This window comes from Heterodontus francisci, chromosome 30, assembly GCF_036365525.1.
Source record: "Heterodontus francisci isolate sHetFra1 chromosome 30, sHetFra1.hap1, whole genome shotgun sequence".
Classification (NCBI taxonomy): Eukaryota; Metazoa; Chordata; class Chondrichthyes; order Heterodontiformes; family Heterodontidae; genus Heterodontus; species Heterodontus francisci.
In genome coordinates, this window is record NC_090400.1 from 22772739 (window position 1) to 22792811 (window position 20073).

At 44.3% G+C, this 20073-nt stretch overlaps 1 protein-coding gene across 1 annotated transcript in view; it reads right to left on the minus strand.

Annotated features, from left to right (window-relative positions):
• The window catches only part of vps37d (VPS37D subunit of ESCRT-I), a 54357-nt gene that overhangs the window by 22171 nt on the left and 12113 nt on the right, over positions 1-20073 (minus strand). The window contains exons 2-3 of the mRNA XM_068010213.1: positions 19880-20051; positions 11882-11964 (exon numbers count right to left, since the gene is read on the minus strand). Of these exons, the coding sequence (XP_067866314.1) occupies positions 11882-11964; positions 19880-20051 (255 nt within the window). The remainder of the gene's footprint in view (positions 1-11881; positions 11965-19879; positions 20052-20073) is intronic.

Genomic DNA, 20073 nt, shown 5'->3' on the forward strand with positions numbered 1-20073 from the left:
GCTTTGTCCCGGGTGGTGTCGAGCTTGAGTGTTGTTGGAGCTGCACTTGTGGGGGCAAGTGAGAATATTCCATCACACTCCTGACTTTTACTTTGCAGATGGTGGACAGGCTTTGGGAAGTCAGGTGGTGAGTTACTCAGCATAGAATTCCCAGCCTCTGACCTGCTCTTGTAGCTACAGTATTTATGTGGCTGGTCCAGTTCAGTTCCTGGTCAATGGCACCCCCAGGATTGTGATGGTGGGGGATTCAGCAATGGTAATGCTGTTGAATGTCAAAGGGAGATGGTTATATTCTCTCTTGTTGGAGATGGTCATTGCCTTGCATTTTTGTGGCACGAATGTTACTTGCCACTTATCAGCCCAAGCCTGAATGTTGTCCAGGTCTTGCTGCATGCAGCCAGTGACTTCTTCAGTGTATGAGGAGTTGCGAACAATGCTGAACATTGTGCAATCATCAGCGAATATCCCCACTTCTGACCTTATGATGGAGGTAAGGTTATTGATGAAGTAGCTGAAGATGGTTGGGCCTAGGACATTACCTTGAGAAACTCCTGCAGCAATGTCCTGGGGCTGAGTTGATTGGCTTCTAACAATCACAACCATCTTCCTTTGTGCTAGGTATGACTCCAGCCAGTGGAGAGTTTCCCCTGATTCCCATTGACTTCAATTTTGCTAGGGCTCCTTGATGCCACACTCGGTCAAATGCTGTCTTGATAGCAAGGGTACTCACTCTCGCCTCACCTCTGGAATTCAGCTCTTTTGTCCATGTTTGGACTAAGGCTGTAATGAGGTCTGGAGCTGAGTGGTCCTGGTGGAACCCAAACTGAGCATTTGTGAACAGGCTGTTGCTGACTAAGTGCTGCTTGATAGCAGTGTCAGCAACACCTTCCATCACTTTGCTGATGATCGGGAGTAGACTGATGGGGCAGTAATTGATCGGATTGGATTTGTCTTGCTTTTTCTGGAAAGGACATATCTGGGCAATTTTCCACTTTGTCGGGTACATGCCAGTGTTGTAGCTGTATGGGAGCAGCTTGGCTAAGGGTGCAGCTAGTTCTGGAGCATGCCTTCAGTACTACAGCCAGGATGTTGTCAGGGCCCACAGCCTTTGCTGAATCTACTGCCTTCAGCTGTTTCTTGATATCAGTTGGAATGAATCAAATTGGCTGAAGACTGGCATCTGTGATGCTGGGAACATCAGAAGGAGGCAGAGATGGATCATCCACTCAGCACTTCTGGGTGAAGATGGTTGCAAATGTTTTAGCCTTAACTTTTGCACTGATGTACTGGACTCCCCCATCCTCAAGCCTTCTCCTCCAGTTAGTTGTTTAATTGTCCATTACTATTCACGGCTGGATATGGCAGGACAGGAGAGCTTTAATCTGATCTGTTGGTTGTGGGATTACTCAGCTCTGTCAGTTGCAAGCTGCTTCTGCATGTTTAGCATGAATGTAGTCCTTTGTTGTAGATTCACCAGGTTGGCACCTCATTTTTAGGTATGGCTGGTGCTGTTCCTGGCATGCTCTCCTGCACTCCAGATTGAATCAAGATTGGTCCTCTGGCTTGATGGTAATGGTAGAGTGAGGAATGTGCTGGACCATGCGATTACAGATTGTGATAAAAGCAAAATACTGCAGATGCTGGAAATCTGAAATAAAAACAAGAAATGCTGGAAATACTCAGCAGGTCTGGCAGCATCTCTAGAGACAGAAGCAGAGTTAATGTTTCAGGTCAGTGACCCTTCTTCAGATTATAGATTGTGGTTGAGTACAATTCTGCTGCTGTTGATGGCCCACAGTGCCTCATGGATGCCCAGTTTTGAACTGCTTTCCCATTTAGCACAGTGGTAGTGCCACAGAACATGATGGTGGGTACCCTCAGTGTGAAAACAGGACTTCATCTCCACAAGGACTGTGCAGTGGTTACTCCTTACAATACTATCATGTACAGATACATCTGCAACAGTTAGATTGGTGAGGGCGAGGTCATGCAGGTTTTTCCCTTTTGTTGGTTCCCTCACCACCTGCCGCAGGCCCAGTCTAGCAGATATGTCCTTCAGGACTCAGCCAGCTCGGTCAGTAGTGGTGCTACCGAGCCATTCTTGGCGATTGACATTGAAGTCCCCCACCCAGAGTACATTCTGTGCCCTTGCTACCCTCAGTGCTTCTTCCAAGTGGTGTTCAACACAGAGAAGCACTGATTCATCAGCTGAGGGACGGCAGTAGGTGGCAATCAGCAGGAGCTTTCTTTGCTCATGTTAGACCTGACGCTATGAGACTTCATGGGGTCCGGAGTCAACGTTGAGGACTCCCAGGATCACTCCCTCCCAACTGTACCACCATCTCTGGTGAGTCTGTCCTGCTGGTGGGATAGGCGTAACCCAGGAATGGTGATGGAGGTGTCTCGGACACTGGCTCTAAGATATGTTCCGGTGAGTATGACTATGACAGGGAATGTGGAACCAGCTATCACATGGACTGGTTGAGGTGAACAACATAGATGCAGTTAAGGGTAAGCTAGCTAAGCATATAAGGAAAAAAGGAGTAGACATTTATATTGATATGATGAGATAAAGTAATGTGCAAATAGGCTTGTGTGCAGCATACGCACCTGTTGTAGCAAGTGACCTGTTTCTGTGCTGTAATCTCTCTGTAAAATATTTAACATTCAATCCCAGGAGTATACTTAGGAGTCTCAGCAGAAGTTGAGGAAGTTGAGGAAACCCACAAAATTATTTCCCTTAACACGCAAAATTTCCAGGCATCGGCTGTAAAGCCAATTAATTTTATTGGCATTGAATGTATTAGTTCAGGAAACATCTCAAACCATTTTCTACAATCAGCTCTTTATTATACGCTCTCTAATCTTCTACTTCACCAAGTAGGCTGGTTTAAGAAACAAAATAAAATAGTACAAGAGCAAAGTACTGCAGATGCTACAGGTTTTACTAAACATGAGATGGGAAACAGAAAGCAAAAACTATTACATCTCTAAGCACTCCCAGTTCTGACTAAGGGTCACTGACCTGGAACATTAACTCTGTTTCTTTCTCCATAGATGCTGCCAGACTTGCTGAATATAACCAGCATTTTCTGTTTTTATTTAAAAAAATAAAAGTTACCAAGCAGGAACATGAATGGGAAACATCTAAAGATATATCCGGACATCTCCCATAGCTACATAAGTTAGCTATTTACATTTTTACTCCTCAGACTTAAATCTTAGACTATTGGAATCCGTAAATTCCCCAAAATTTACAGCACAGCAGGACACTATTCCATTTATTGCACCTGTGCCATTTTCTAAAAAACCAACCTACCAAATCTTATTCCCCTTCCCATACCTTTTAAAAATGCTCTTGTTTAAAAATCTCTTCTTTTTAAAACCATTATGAATTCTGCTTCCGCCATTATTCATGGTACAGCATTCCAAATCCTAACAAACTGCTGCATAAAAATACTTATCCCAACCTTTTTCTTAATTCTTTAGGTGATATGTGCCCTTTAGTTACTGACCCATCACCAGTGAAATGGTTTTACCTTATTTACCTGAGCGAAACTCTTCACAATTTTGAACAACCTGCATCAGATCTATTAATCTTCTCTGTTATAATGGAGAGGCCTGGTTAATGTTTGTTCGTAAACCCTATCATCCACATCTTAGTGGATCGCTTCACCATCTTCATGGCCTTGAAATCCTTCCTAATGTAAGATGCCCAAAATGAGACACAATGTCCTAACTGCAACCTAACCGGTGAGGTTCCAGTCCACCTTGGCTGACTTTCTGATAAAATTTTCAACTGAGACCAAGAGCCTAAAGTAAACACGAATATTATAGGAATAAAAATATTGAAATGTCTGGAATAGCTGCAATAATAATAAACTTAAACTACAAAAACAGACACTTCAAATCAATTTACCTAAATATAAAAAACTTATGAAAACTTGTAGTCATATTCTCTGTTCGATTTAGATTGTTTAGCTTTATGTTCATTGGACTTCATTTCTGTTTAATATTAACTACTTTATTTATTCTAACCCTTTTTCTTTGAAAGAATATGTTTAAAGTTCTTGTACTGTCAGTGTTTTCCTCGAAGTCCAGATTCACTGTACCCATTTTGGAGGTGCATGTAACATTTTTAAAAATTACCTCTGATTGGTGGAAAACCAACAGCAAGGAAGGTTTCTCAGCCAATCCCGGTTTCAAAGTTTGGTTGACACTATGACAAGGCCAATCTCTTCTGGGCTTTCTTCAACAAGGATCTGCTTCCACTGGGCAGGTTCACCAGCAAAAACAGCAGCCCAGTTGCACTCAAGCAAGAAGATAGCTTGTGGGTTGGGCGGGATTGGGGAGCACCATTAACATGAGATAAATAACTATAGATGAGGAAAAATAAAAAAAGCAAGTTTATGCAAGCGTACTTGAACACATCATCCTGTCCGGTACTAATGAGTGCCGCATTGTCAAAGAAAGAATGAACTTGTATTCATATAGTGCCTTTCACATCCACATGACATCCCAAAATGCTTTATAGCCAATATGATGTTGACAAACATGGTCACCAATTTGCATGGAGCAAGATTCCACAAACAGCATTGAGAGGAATGACAGTTTAATCAGTTTTTAGTGATTTTAGTTGGGAGATAAATATTGGGCAGAACTCCTCAGCTGTTCTGCTATGTGATTAATTCCTCGAGTGAACCTCCAACCTTCTGGCTTAAAGACAATAGTGATGGCATTGAGTTAAGTCTGACAGAGGTGCTATTATTTGGATGATTGTTAAACTAAAGCTTTGTTCAGTAGCTGTTAAAGGTTCCAAGGCACTGTTTGAAAGCAGGGGGCTCTCCTGGTGTTTTATTTTTAATTTTTATTTAGAGATACAGCACTGAAACAGGCCCTTCGTCCCACCGAGTCTGTGTCATGATTAGATTAGATTAGATTAGAGATACAGCACTGAAACAGGCCCTTCGGCCCACCGAGTCTGTGCCGACCATCAACCACCCATTTATACTAATCCTACACTAATCCCATATTCCTACCAAACATCCCCACCTGTCCCTATATTTCCCTACCACCTACCTATACTAGTGACAATTTATAATGGCCAATTTACCTACCAACCTGCAAGACTTTTGGCTTGTGGGAGGAAACCAGAGCGCCCGGAGAAAACCCACGCAGACACAGGGAGAACTTACAAACTCCACACAGGCAGTACCCAGAATCGAACCCGGATCCCTGCAGCTGTGAGGCTGCAGTGCTAACCACTGCGCCAGTCGACCATCAACCACCCATTTATACTAATCCTACACTAATCCCATATTCCTACCACATCCCAACCTATCCCTATATTTCCCTACCACCTACCTATTCTTATTCTTTGGGCCTCCTTATCTCGTGAGACAATAGATACGCGCCTGGAGGTGGTCAGTGGTTTGTGAAGCAGCGCCTGGAGTGGCTATAAAGGCCAATTCTAGAGTGACAGGCTCTTCCACAGGTGCTGCAGAGAAATTTATTTGTCGGGTTGGCTCTCCCCTTGCGTCTCTGTCTTTTTTCCTGCCAACTACTAAGTCTCTTCGACTCCCCACATTTTAGCCCCGTCTTTATGGCTGCCCGCCAGCTCTGGCGAACGCTGGCAACTGACTCCCACGACTTGTGATCAATGTCACAGGATTTCATGTCGCATTTGCAGACGTCTTTAAAGCGGAGACATGGACAGCCGATGGGTCTGATACCAGTGGCGAGCTCGCTGTACAATGTGTCTTTGGGGATCCTGCCATCTTCCATGCGGCTCACATGGCCAAGCCATCTCAAGCGCCGCTGACTCAGTAGTGTGTACAAGCTGGGGATGTTGGCCGCCTCGAGGACTTCTGTGTTGGAGATACGGTCCTGCCACCTGATGCCAAGCATTCTCCGGAGGCAGCGAAGGCTACCTATATTCGGGGCAATTTATAATGGCCAATTTACCTACCACCCTGCAAGTCTTTTGGAGGAAACCGGAGCACCCGGCGAAAACCCACGCAGACACAGGGAGAACTTGCAAACTCCACACAGGCAGTACCCAGAATTGAACCCGGGTCGCTGGAGCTGTGAGGCTGCAGTGCTAACCACTGCGCCACTGTGCCGCCCATATTCTTGCCTACATTTCTCCCTCAACCAACACACAAAGTAACCGGCCATTTGTATGGGGCACTGCAATGTGCAAAATAGCTATGATATTTACTAACATCATAACTGCATAAGGAGAGTTCTGTGAGCTATAATAAAGTTTTACATGCTGCAATGTTTTCCAAAACATAGTTAAACATTCTGTGCATGTGTGTGTGTTGGGTGAGGGCAAGAGACATAACTTTCAATATTACCTCCTCACCCTCCAGCTTCATGCTCTCACATCCACCCAGCTCATTTAATTAATTTCAAGGGGATTCAGATGTCTTTCCTTTTGTACTGCTCAGTACATAAATATTCAACATGCTCTCTCACCCAGAGCAGGTGAGACTCATGACTCCTCCATAAACCAGCTGTCCTGAATACTCCTGGGATTCCTAGATCACATCTCATCAACTTGCCAGTGTCCAGCTTTTATACAGATAATTTTTTCTTAGGAGCAGATTGCCAGTTTAAAAAAAAATACACATGGAGCAACAGAAGTCTGATTTTCAAGCTTCGTATTCTCTTTCTAATGTGATTTTTCCCCCCATCAGGTTTGCAGGATCCACAGTAAAATATTAAAACTGGACTAGTATGAGCTGTCACCATGCTGTAAAACCCATCAGCGTCTCAAAATGGAATTCAGAGACACCAGGACCGAGTGGAGCGGGCTCAGGGAGAAAAATGTTGAGTTTGTGAAAGTAAAACCAGCTACAGCTGTTTACTCATATAAGGAAATCTGGAATAGGTGATGGATATGACCAGATTATGGGTGGCACAGTGGCGCAGTGGTTAGCACCGCAGCCTCACAGCTCCAGGGACCCAGGTTCGATTCTGGGTACTGCCTGTGTGGAGTTTGCAAGTTCTCCCTGTGTCTCCGTGGGTTTTCGCCGGGTACTCCGGTTTCCTCCCACATCCAAAGACTTGCAGGTGATAGGTAAATTGGCCGTTGTAAATTGCCCCTAGTGTAGGTAGGTGGTAGGGAATATGGGATTACTGTAGGGTTAGTATAAATGGGTGGCTGTTGGTCGGCACAGACTCGATGGGCCGAAGGGCCTGTTTCAGTGCTGTATCTCTAAAATAAAAAAATAAAAAATAAAATTGATTACCAGTATAGAGCCTGGGCCCAGTCTTGGTGACACAGAAAAGAACATAAGAAATAGGAACTGGGGTAGACCATTTGGCCCCTCGAGCCTGCTCCACCATTCAATACGATTATCGTTTCAGAACCATAATAGGGTGTGTTGAAGAGACAGCAAAGAAATACAAAATATATTATGTCAGATACAGGAACTAGGATCAAAAATAATACATTTAGAGTATAATGCAGCCCAAATTTGTAAAAATAATACTGACAGTTATTAGTCAGAGACACTCCAACAAAATGAAATACAATACACTCTAACTAAGGGATGTCATAGAGTCATAGCATCATTTACAGCACAGAAGGAGGCCATTCAGCCCATCTAGTCCATGCCAACTGACCGCGGAACAATCCAGTCAGTGCCACTCCCCCGCTCGATCCCTGTATCACTGCAAGTTTATTTCATACAACTGCCCATCCAATTTCCTTTTGAAATCATTGATTGTCTCCGCTTCCACCACCCTTGTGGGCAGCGAGTTCCAGGTCATTACTACTCGCTGTGTAAAAAAAGTTCTTCCTCACATTCCCCCTGCATCTCTTGCCCAAAACCTTCAACCTGTGTCCCCTAGTCCTTGTTGCATCAGTTAATAGGAACAGTTTTTCCCTGTCTAACTTATCTAAGCCTGTCATAATCTTGTACTCCTCTATCAAATCTCCCCTCAATCTCCTTTCCTCCAGGGAAAACAACCCCAGGTTTTCCAACCTAACTTTGTAACTAAAATCCTCCATCCCTGGAACCATTCTGGTAAATCTCATCTGCACCCTCTCAAGGATCCTCACATCCTTTCTAAAGTGTGGTGACCAGAACTGGATGCAATACTCTAGTTGGGGCCTAACCAGAGCTTTATAAAGGTTAAGCATAACTTTCCTGCTTTTGTACCCTATGCCTCTATTTATGAAGCCAACATCCCATATGCTTTGCTAACCACTCTCAATATGTTCTGCCACCTTCAAAGATTGAATGAAGAATGGATGTATCAGAATATAATACATATTATAAGATATATAACAAAATGTAATATTGGTGACATCATCCAAAAGCACAGCGTTAGTTTTCACATGTACACTGATGAAACCCAGCTCTACCTCATCACCACCTCTCTTGACTCCTCCATTGTTGCTAAATTATTAGACTGCTTATCCGAAGTCCAGTACTGGATGAGCAGACATTTTCCCCAATTAAGTGTTGAGAAGACTGAAGCCATTGTTTTCAGTCCTCACTCCAAACTCCATTCCCTAGCTACCAATTCCATCCCTCGCCCTGACAACTGTCTGAGGATAAACCAGTCTGTTCACTGCCTTGGTGTCATATTTTAGATGAAGAAAGATGGGAGGAGGCTCGAGTGGAGCATAAGTGCCAGCATGGGCGAATGGCCTGTTTCTGTGCCATATATCCTATGTAATCCTAAGTAATATTTGAGATGAGCTTCCGACCACCTATCCACGCCATCACTAAGAACACCTGGCACAAAATGCTTAGTTTGCTATAGGCGCCACATCAAAGATCTGGAACGTTCCCACCAAAGACACCTGAGGTCTACCATTAGAATTCGATGGCAGGACAAAATCACAAACAATGAAGTCCTCCATCGCGCTGTGCTCAACAACATGAAGACCACCCTCCAAAAAATTCAACTTAGATGGGCAGGCCATGTCACCCACATGGATGATTACAGAATGTCCAAGCAGATCTTCTATGGGGTACTGTCTCAGGGCAAACAACATCAAGGTGGTCAGTACAAATGATATAAGGACACCCTAAAAAAGAGCCTTACAGACTTCTCCATTGCAGACCACCTCTCTTGGGAAAACACTGTAACCGACTGGCCCACATAGAGGCAAACACTGAAATCTGATTCAGCAGGTTTTGAGGACCATCTACGCTAAACTCACAACATCCGACATGCCCAGAGGAAGGTGAGAGGTGGTGCAGCTGCAGAAGTTCCCCCAAGCACCAACATCGACAATATGAACTGCCAGTTCTGTGCACGTCCATGCCGGTCCCAAATCGGACTCCTCAGTCAAGAGAGGACCCACAGAAGATGATGAAATCATTTACAGCTTGGGCATAAACAATGAGGAGTCTACTACTATGATGAAGATCACCTATTTCCACCTCTGTAATATTGCCTGACTTCACCCCATCCTCAGCTCATCTCCTGCTGAAACCCTCATTCATTCCTTCGTTACCTCTGGACTTGACTATTCCAACGCACTCCTGGTTGCTCTCCCAAATTCTGCTCTCCATAAACTTGAGGTCATTCAAAACGCTGCTGCCCATGTCCTAACTCAAAGCAAATCCCATTTATCTGGCACCCCTGTGCTCCATAACCTACACTGACTCCGGATCAAGCAATGTCTTGATTTTAAAATTCTCATCCTTGTTTTCAAATCCTTCCATGGCCTCACCCCTCCCTATCTTTGTAACTTCTTTCAGCTTCACAACCCTTTGAGATATCAGCACTCATCTAATTCTGGCCTCTTGAGCATCCCCAATTTTATTCACTCCATCATTCGTGGCCTAGGCCCTAAACCCTGGAATTCTCCATCTCCACCTCTCCACCTCCCTTTCTTGCTTTCCTCCTTTAAGACACTCCTTAAAACCTACCTCTTTGACCAAGCCTTTGGTCATTTGACCCAATATCTCCTTACGTGGCTTGGTAACATATTTTGTTTTATAATGCTCCTGTGAAGTGTGAATTGGGTTGTTTTATTATGTTAAAGGTGCTATATAAATGTAATTTATTGTTATGTTTGTTGAAAACAAAGGGAAAATGTAACCACTGAGCACTAATGAGCCAGAGGCACCACATCCAAATCTGCAGCAACTTTACGAAGAATTGACAAAGAGGTGGGAGCTAGGTGAGCCTGTAATAGACAGGTGGAGTACACAGACAGAGTGAATGACTCCATTGTAAGAAATGCACTCCTGATTCAAGCTGAAAGTTGATGACAGACAATTGTTAAAATAATTTTCTTTTATCAAGTTTTTTCCCCCTCTTAGCTGGGTTCCCTAAAGCCATCCCAGGCCCCTCCATGATCAAATTACTTTGAAATGGAACAAGCCTTTAGCTTATGGTAGCAAATAGTCATTTAGTAGTATTGAACTTGAGTATTGCTGAAAATAGAGACATGTTGTCTAAGCTTTTCATCTTGCACTCATCAGGACAATTGCAAGAATAACCAATGTAAGGGAAAACAACAAATTATACTGCATGAGAAGAGTGTGCTGATTGGTTGGCAAGTGGACTCTGATTGGTAGAGGCATTGCCATGGCGAATGCACCAGTTTACAGTGACTGACAGTTAACTGCCAAGCTTTGTTTAAAATTTAAACCAGGCGGCTTGACTCTGATTGGTCAAGGCATTGCCCTGAGGAATGAACTAGCGAATGGTTGTCACTTATTTTCTTTTTCCGTGTGGTTAAGACTGTGAAAGGATGGTGTGTTCACATTCGGCCTGTCAGACTGTTAATCAGCTTGAAAATTCTTCCACTACTTCATACTATTCAATGGACGAGTGTGAAGATAGGAAAACAACAACTTTGAAGTTATGTAGATGAAGACATCAGCTATTTTTCACACAGGAATGAGAAAAATCTGTTATTGGCTTGAGGTGGCCAGGACACCAGAACATATCCTTCTCTTCTATGAATGACATCATAAATGGTTAACGTATAACTGAAAGGGCAGGCATGGCCTCAGTTTAATATCTCATCCAGCAATGCAGTGCTGCCTGAAGCAACAGCCTAAATTAAGTGCTCAGATCCTAGACTGGGTTTTGAACCTGCAACCTTAGATGTAGGAGTGTATATAACAGAGCCACAGAAAAATCAAAATAGCATAAAGGTGATAACTCATTTGATCCGGTCTGGAATGCACTGCCTGGGAGGGTGGTAGAGGCGGCTTGCCTCACATCCTTTAAAAAATACCTGGATGAGCACTTGGCACGTCATAACATTCAAGGATATGGGCCAAGTGCTGGCAAATGGGATTAGGTAGACAGGTCAGATGTCTTTAATGCATTGGTGCAGACTCGATGGGCCGAAGGGCCTCTTCTGCACTGTATTATTCTGTGATTCTGTGATTGAGAGGTGTGAAAATCAAATTAAGCACATTCTCAGTAAATACTCTTAACCTAGGGACTTTGGTTTCCTGTGTGCTTAATGTGTTTTCTTCACATCTTTCAATCAGATGGTCTAAAAAAAGGAATGCAACCCAAATTTGCAATTATTGCAGGGGATCTATATACTGACAGATAATTCTATGCTCCTCCTCTCCAATAATACCTTGCGTTCAGTCTCTTTTAGTGTCTTTTTGATATTCCATTTATGAGCCATATTTAGTCCCTTTTCCTTCCATTACCGGGAATTTTTAACATTTGGACTTGTACACACATAACAAAACATTAAACTCATTAGAAGTACATAAATAAAAGTACAAAATATGTGAAGGGGAGGATATTTGAATATTCATTTTACTGCACATCATAAAATAAAGTGTCTCTGCTTTTCAAGTTTGCAGATTGTGAGGTAGGATTAAGACCTAGCAGAAAGGGGCCTGCAGGAGTTTTATTTTTGCCAAGGCCTCACCTCAGATTCCTCTTCAGTTTTGACTGCCTCTCTCTGCAGGAGCTCCAGTGCAGTCTTGGGGCTGTGTCTTTCTAGGTAGGCAGCTGTGGAGACAGAAACCAGGCCCAGTCACATCAGTAGATCGCAGTGGCATGCTCCATCTCCTGTCATTACTCAAAGGAAGATCATCTATTGTTCCCTGGATACATTCCACCAGAATGCAGTCAACTCCTAATAATGGACTTGGTGGTTTGTGAGCAAATTTACAATTTCGCATTGTGGCACTTCTCCTCTTACAGTCAACGTTGGAAAAGCTGGGAATCAACATATTGTGCTACAGCATGAAAAGTGACTGATGACCTCCCACACAATCCTCCACTCAGTGAGTTCTCAATCTTAGTCACATGGGGCCATTTAACAGTCACCGATAAGAATGGGATTGTGTGAGTGAGTGGGGTGCACTGAGTGGAGATAGACAACTATCCAGAGGAAATTGGGTAACAAACTGGCAGGAGGGTTGCTTCAGTTCATTATGGTACATAGGTAGTTTCACAGCAGCATCAATGGAGACTTGGGCCATCCAGTCACTGTTTCACCCATCAGCATAAGCTTTTGGCCCATGAATTCCATTCCACCATCTAAACTAATAGTTCTGCAGCATTTCATTCCAAATCAAGCAAAGGTCTATAAGATCTATATAACCTCTCATCTTAAATCATTCATCCCTAACAGGTAACTTTCCATGGCATGAGGCCACATGCACATTACAATGGACTGTAATGTTCAGCCTCTCTACCCCAATGTGCATGATCAGAATATTTTTTGTTTTAAGAGATGCAGCACTGAAACAGGCCCTTTGGCCCACTGAGTCGGTGCTGACCATCAACCACCCATTTATACTAATCCTACATTCCTACCACATCCCCACCGTCCCCTACCTATACTAGGAGCAATTTACAATGGTCAATTTACCTATCAACCTGCAAGTCTTTGGCTGTGGGAGGAAACCAGAGCACCCGGCGAAAACCCACACGGTCACAGAGAGAACTTGTAAACTCTGCACAGGCAGTGCCCAGAATTGAACCCGGGTCGCTGGAGCTGTGAGGTGGCAGTGCTAACCACTGCGCCACTGTGCCGCCCCATATTAGTGCAATAATAAATAACATTGTTACTTTTATTTGGTTTAATTCGTTGCTCCTAACCAAAATCGGTAATCTAAATGGAGCTGCTTAAAGTGTTGTTGAGCATTAGGTACCACTACTCAGCTGTTTAAAGTACTGGTGAATGCAGTGCAGATACTGAGACATTCTCAGGATCTATCACAGTGAACCCAGTTAAGGATAGTAAGCTACCCATCAGTAATGCTGTTACCCATTCATGTGGTAGCTGGCGCAGATTAACAATATCACAAATGAGGCAATTGTCTCATTGAGAAACTGCTGCTGAAATGATTGGTACAATCAAACTGCACTGATCATGATAAATAATTATAATAGTGCTGTATCAGATATCTTTGACCATTAAAAGAAAAAACAACTTGTATTTAGATAGTACCTTTTCACACCTTCAAAATTAATGAACTGCATTTGAAATACATACAGTCTCTGTTGTTGCATAGGCAAATGTTACAGCCTATGTGTTTTTTTTTGCTCGGGGTTTGTGGGAGTCGCTGGCTAGGCTAGCATTTATTGCCCATCACTAGTCGCCCTTGAGAAGGTGGTGGTAAACTACCTTCTTGAACCACTGCAGTCCTTGGTGTATGGGTACACCCACAGTGCTGTTAGGATGGGAGGTCCAGGATGTTGATCCAGCGACAGTGAAGGAACGGCGATATAGTTCCAAGTTAGGATGGTGTGTGGCTTGGAGGGGCACTTGCAGGTGGTGGTGCTCCCATGCATCTGCTGCCCTTGTCCTTCTAGCTGGTAGAAGTCGTGGGTTTGGAAGGTATCTAAGGAGCCTTGGTGAGTTGCTGCAGTGCATCTTCTATATGGTACACACTGCTGCCACTGTGTGTCAGTTGAGGAGGGAATGAATGTTGAAGGTGGTGGATGGGGTGCCAGTCAAGCACACTTCTTTGGCCTGGATGGTGTCGAGCTTCTTGGGATGGTGTTGGAGCTGCACCCATCCAGGCAAGTGGAGAGTATTCCATCACACTCCTGACTTGTGCCTTGTAGATGATGGACAGGCATTGGGGAGTCAGCAGGTGAGTTACTTATTGCAAAATTCCCAGTCTCTGACCTGCTCGTGCAGCCACAGCATTTATGTGGTTGGTCCAGTTCAGTTTCTGGTCAATGGTGACCCCCAGGATCTTGATCGGAGGATTCAGCGATGGTAAGGCCATTGAATGTCAAGAGGAGATGGTTAGATTCTCTCTTGATTGAGATGGTCATTTCCTGGCACTTGTGTGGCGTGAATGTAACTTGCCACCAATCAGCCCAATCCTGGATGTTGTTTAGGTCTTGCTACCAGAGGAGTCGTGAATGGTGCTGAACATTGTGCAATCATCAGCAAATTTCCCCACTTTTGACCTTATGATGGAGGGAAAGTCATTGATGAAGCAGCTGAAGATGGCTTGGCCTACCCTGAGGAACTCCTGCAGTGATGCCCTCAGACTGAAATGATTGACCTCCAACAACCACGACCATCTTTCTTTGTGCTACGTATGACTCCAACCAGTAAAGAGTTTTCCCTCTGATTCCCATTGACTCCAGTTTTGCTAGGGCTCCTTGATGCCACACTCGGTCAAATGCTGCCTTGATATCAAAAGCAGTCACTCTCACCTCACCTCTTGAGTTCAGCTCTTTTGTCCATGTTTGGACCAAGGCTGTAATGAGGTCTGGAGCTGAGTGGCCCTGGCGGAACCCAAACTGAGCGTCAGTGAGCAAGTTATTGCTGAGCAAATGCTGCTTGATACCACTGCCGACGACCCTTTCCATGTGTACATAGCAAAATCCCACAAATTATTATACATAGATTATTATAACAGGATCCACTGGATTGGGTTATACTATCAGAGAAATAGATTGTAGATCTAAAGAGCGTGTATGATGTGTAGGTGAAAAGGTGGGTGGGTCAGAAGCCAGGTATGTGGATAAGTAAGTAGGTTAGAAGATGGGTAGGTGGATTGGTGAGAAGGTGGGTGAGAAGACAGTACATTAGATGCCAAATCGGTAAGGGCAGAAGCAGACAGTTAAATAAATAAGTAGGTAAGAAGATAATAAGTGATCGAGGGGTTGATCTATGAAAAGGGGAATGGGTTTCTTGGTTTTAATGATTTTCTATTGTGATGCATCCAGCAGTAGTTTCTTTAGCTGGCAATTTATTCCAATTTCTCTTTTTTTCTGGCTCCTGGCTCAGTGATAAGGCAGGACACAATCTATTGTCCTGTGAATTCTGAGGGAAAAAGCATTTGTCTGCCTTGGTTCAATGGTAGTACTCTCACATCTGACTCACTCAGAAAATCTTGGGTTCAAGCCCCACTTCAGGACTTGGGCACATAATCTAAGCTGACCCTTCATCGAGGGAGTTCTGCACAGTCTGTCCGATGAGATATTAAACCAAGGCCCTGTGCCCCCTCAGGTGGATGTAAAAGATCCCTTCAACTACCATAACAAGGTATCAGGTCATTTATCCATTGCTTTGTGTGTTGGACCTTATAGTGCACATATTGGCTGTCGTGTTTCCCTACATTGCAACAATGACTGGACTTCTAAAGTACTTCATTGGCTATAAAGTGTTTTGGGACATCCCGAGATTGTGAAAAATATTGAGCAGCAGACAACAATTCGAACTGAATTTCACAGTTTTGTATAGAGTTCACGGATCAGAAACATACAGCCCTTCCAGAACTGAGAAAAAACTGCGGAATAATGTTCACTATTTGCGTGTTTAAACTGTTTGATTTATCTTCAGTCCTGCACAGGTTCTGTGAACAGCTGTGTGGGCCCGATGACCTATACTAATAGAGAGCCCCACCGCTACATCTGGGATAAGAACAGATGGGAGAAGCTGCAGAGTGGGCCTTCAGTAATGAGGAGATAATAAGGAAGCACTTCTGTACACAAACAATGCACAGGGGGAAACCCTACCAAGTGACCATGAAATGAGCTCCATCACGACTGCCATCTGCTTCTCTGACTTCACCCATCTGCTGCATGGGCACAATCTGTGAACCTCACAGTAACCTTTACAGCAGCTTGTGGCTGTTACCAGGAGCTGGCAGCCTCTGTCAGTGCCAATCAAATCAGTGTGGGCTTGTTGCCAGTTTCAGTGTTTCCCCCTTCCAGGAAAGCCACATGAGGCGAGTCACCTTTTTTTTTAAAGAATGAGTTGCAGTGGGTTTTAGGCCAGGTCATTTGATTGAATACTTGACAGTCTAATGCTGCACTGTCCCAGTCAACAAGTGCGGATCAATAACAGGCAAGACTCTAGCACCTATTCGAAAGCACTGAATGGATCATGGCAGTGCAGTGGTAGAATTACTGGACAAGTAGAGCAGTGGTTATGTTACTGGATGAGTAATCTAGAGACTTGGACTAATAATCCAGAGAATATCGGTGCAAATCCTACCATGGCAGTTTGAGAATTTGAATTCAGTTTTTAAAAATCTCGAAATAAAAAGTAAAATGATCATAAGCTGTGTGATTACTGTATAAACCCAACTGATTCACTAATGACCTTTAGGGAAGGAAACCTCCTGTCCTTGCCCAGTCTGGCCTAAATGTGACTTCAGACCTATACCAATGTTGTTGACACATACTGACCTAGCATGTCACTCAGTTGTATCAAAACTGCTATCCAGTGGCTCAAGAAAAAGGTTTATTATCACCTTCCTCAGGGCAATGACAGATGGACAATAAGTGCTGGCCTTTTCAGTGATGCCTGCAACCCAAGAATTAATTTTTGAAAAGTGGTAAGAGGGGAGAGTCTGAGCTGTCCCAGATTAAACAGTGTTTGGAGGGCTGGTCCTGCTTGTAGTTGGCACATTCTCTTTATGTCACTGCAGGTTTCAAATGCTGTCTCCATGTGAATTAAACACTGCGATGCAGCAACAGTGTAAAGATGTACAGCAGGCAAGTATGCGTGTTAATTCCAGTTTGTATATTGCCTTGATCCATGCAATACCCAGTCTGTATCTCATCCTGGACTGTGTGTTTTTGAGGAATTGAGAAAGAGACAGAGAGCTGGATTTTACGTCAGGCGGACGGGAGCTAGCCACTGACGTAAATGTCGGTGGCGAACCCACTTCCACCCAGCCCAGGGATCTGTCCTGCATTTTATGGGTCCCCGGGCTTTAATTGTTCTGAGGCAGGACTTCCACCTGCTGGAGGGAGGAAGTCCCGCCTCATTGAGCTGCCGGCCAATCACCGGGCCAGCAGCTCTTAGTCCCAGCAGCACCACCAGGAGCGGTGGCCACTGCTGGGACTGCAGCCCAGTCAAGGACACAGAGCCAGGACTACAGGGAAGTTCGGGTTGCTTCGCTGGGGTGATTGGTCACGCCCTGGCGAGGCAAGGGTGGCTGTGTGGGGGGAAGGGGTGGGGCGTCTCGGGTCTTGGGGGTTGTTGGGGAAGTGGGGGCGGCATTCAATCAGGCACCTTGTGCCTGTTTGTCAGGGCCCACCTCCAGGCGCTGAGAGGCCGCCAGCTTTCAATGGGCAGCCTTTCACGTCTCCCGGACACCCACTCGCCACGGGTAACGTCTCCATGGAGACGGGCAAAGACCCTGAAGTGGCCGTTAAGTGGCCACTTAAGGGCCTTGATTGGCCTGGGGCAGGCAGCCCATTTCTCGCCCACTTAAAGTGGGGCGGAGACGGGAGCAGTTTGGGAAGGCCTCCCGGAGCCTCCCGCTCAATTTTACGCCACCCCACTCCCACTCACCCCCCACCACCATCCAGCTCGCTGGGGTGGTGTAGAATTTCAGCCAGAGAGTGAGAGAGAGAAAGAAAAGGCGTTACAAAGTTACATGTGAAAAATGTTTAAAAATGGACCGTAATCCACTCACTTGATGCATTTTTTCCTTGCACCTACAGTTGGTTTGCAGATTTTACTTGAACATAGCACTGGACCTTCCACCCTCCATAAACTTGAGCTCATCTGAAACTCTACCGCCTGTATCCTACCTTGCACCAAGTACTCTTCGCCCACCACCCCTGTGCTCACTGACCTACACTGGCTCCCAGTTGAGCAATGCCTTGATTTTAAAAGTTTCATCCTTGTTTCAAATCCCCCCATGGCCTCACCCCTCCCTATTTCTGTAATCTTCTTCAGCCCCACAACCCTTCGAGATATCTGTGCTACTCTAATGCTGGCCTTTTCAAAAAAATCACCCCACATTTGATGGCCATGCCTGCAGCTGCCAAGGACATAAGCTCTGGAATTCACTCCCTAAACCTCTCCAACTCTGAGTCTCTTTTTCCTCCTTTAAGACCCTCCTTAAAACCTATCATTTTGACCAAGCTTTGTATCATCTGTCCTAATATTTCCTCATTTGGTTTGGTGTCAAATTTGTTTGATAATAAAATAACCCAAAGTGCTTAAAAGATGCTATATAAATCCAAACTCTTGTAAAATCACATTTGTCAGAGTTAATGCTGAGTCAGTGCAGTTGTTTGATCTGTCCGTGCAGCAGTGTCTGAAATGTGTCACAAAGGGGACTCCTATAGTGGCAAGTGTCTGACCTTCACTCAGTCTTTTTGTGATGTTAATAAAAGCATGCAGATGATTTTGATCAGCCTCCCACACAGCAGCCTTAGGCAGTGTGGTTCAAACATTCAAGCATGCGGTGGCATTTACTCTGTCATTTCCAGCAGTCACTTTTATTGTCTGCAACTATTTTTAACTGCCTACTCTAATGAAAAATGCCCCCCATTTTCCTCTCCTCCCCTCCTCTCCTGAAGGTGCTGAATATCAATAGGGTTCACAGGAACAGCAGTAGGTCTTTCAACCCCTTGAGCCTGCTCCGTCATGGTTGATCTCTACCTCACCTCCATTTATCCATCTTTGATCCATATCCCTTGATACCTTCACCTAACAAAAACCTTTTGATCTGATTCTTGCAAATTTCAATAGTCCCAGCATCCACAGCCTTTTGGGGAACTATGTCCTCATTTTCACTGCCCTTTGCATGAAAAAATGTTTCCTAATTTCACTCCTAAGCAGCCTAGCTCTAATTTTAGATTATGCCACCTTGTTCTGGATTGCCCACCAGACAAAATAACTTCTCTGTATCCACCCTATCAAATGCCTTAATCATTTTAAACACCTCAATTAGGTCTAAACTCAAGGGAATACAAGCCAAATTTATGTATTCTATCCTCATAATTTAACCCTTTTTACTCCCATGCTGTACACACTCAAGGCAAATATATCTTTCCTGATTTTGGAGCCCAAAATGGAATGCAGTGCACAAGCTGAGGTCTGACCAAGGTTCTGTACAACAGAAGCATCACTTCCTCACCTTTGTATTCTACCAACCTTCAGATAAAGTGAAATTTCCGTTGGCTTTTTTGATTACTCTTTGTCCTCGTGCACTAACTTTTAGCAATTTGCTTAAATAAATATTTGAATCCCATTGCTCCTCCACAGCTACCAGACTCTCAAACATGTGCTTGTCATAGGTGCTGGACGCCTCCTGTCTCTCTCCCCATAGGTCACTCTTCATGTGTGTGCCTAAACTGTGAAACTTTGATTTTCTAATTATCTGGTCGCAACTTATATTGTGAATGGGCTAATGTTGGTGTTAAAATAATGCAGATTGGAACATTTAGGCTAGGATATAAACCAACTTGAAGGCTGAACCTTACTCTTACTGTCACCTGATTATCCAGCAGACTTCACACCAACTAGTGATGAGCAGCAGGGGCACTGGGGGATTTTAACCACTCCCAGACCAGTGTTCTACTGTCCATCTGGGTGTGTGTGTGTATAGAATTATACAGGAAAAGGCTGACTATAATCTGGAGGGAAAAGGGTGGGGAGGGGTGAGACGGCAAGGCAGCACATTGCAGAAGAGTTGCTTACCCACTTTTCTCTGCTTATCCTCATAAACTACAGTCACCTCCTGCAACTCCTGGTACTTCCTGGCCAAAAGTAGTTTGCTGTCGTCTAACCGAGGCTGCAGGCTGAGATTGTCTTCTGCCATCCTTCGGTTACTGGCTAGGATCATCTCTCGCTCCAGCTGGAGAGTCTGTAACTGGAAGTAGAAACACATGCGT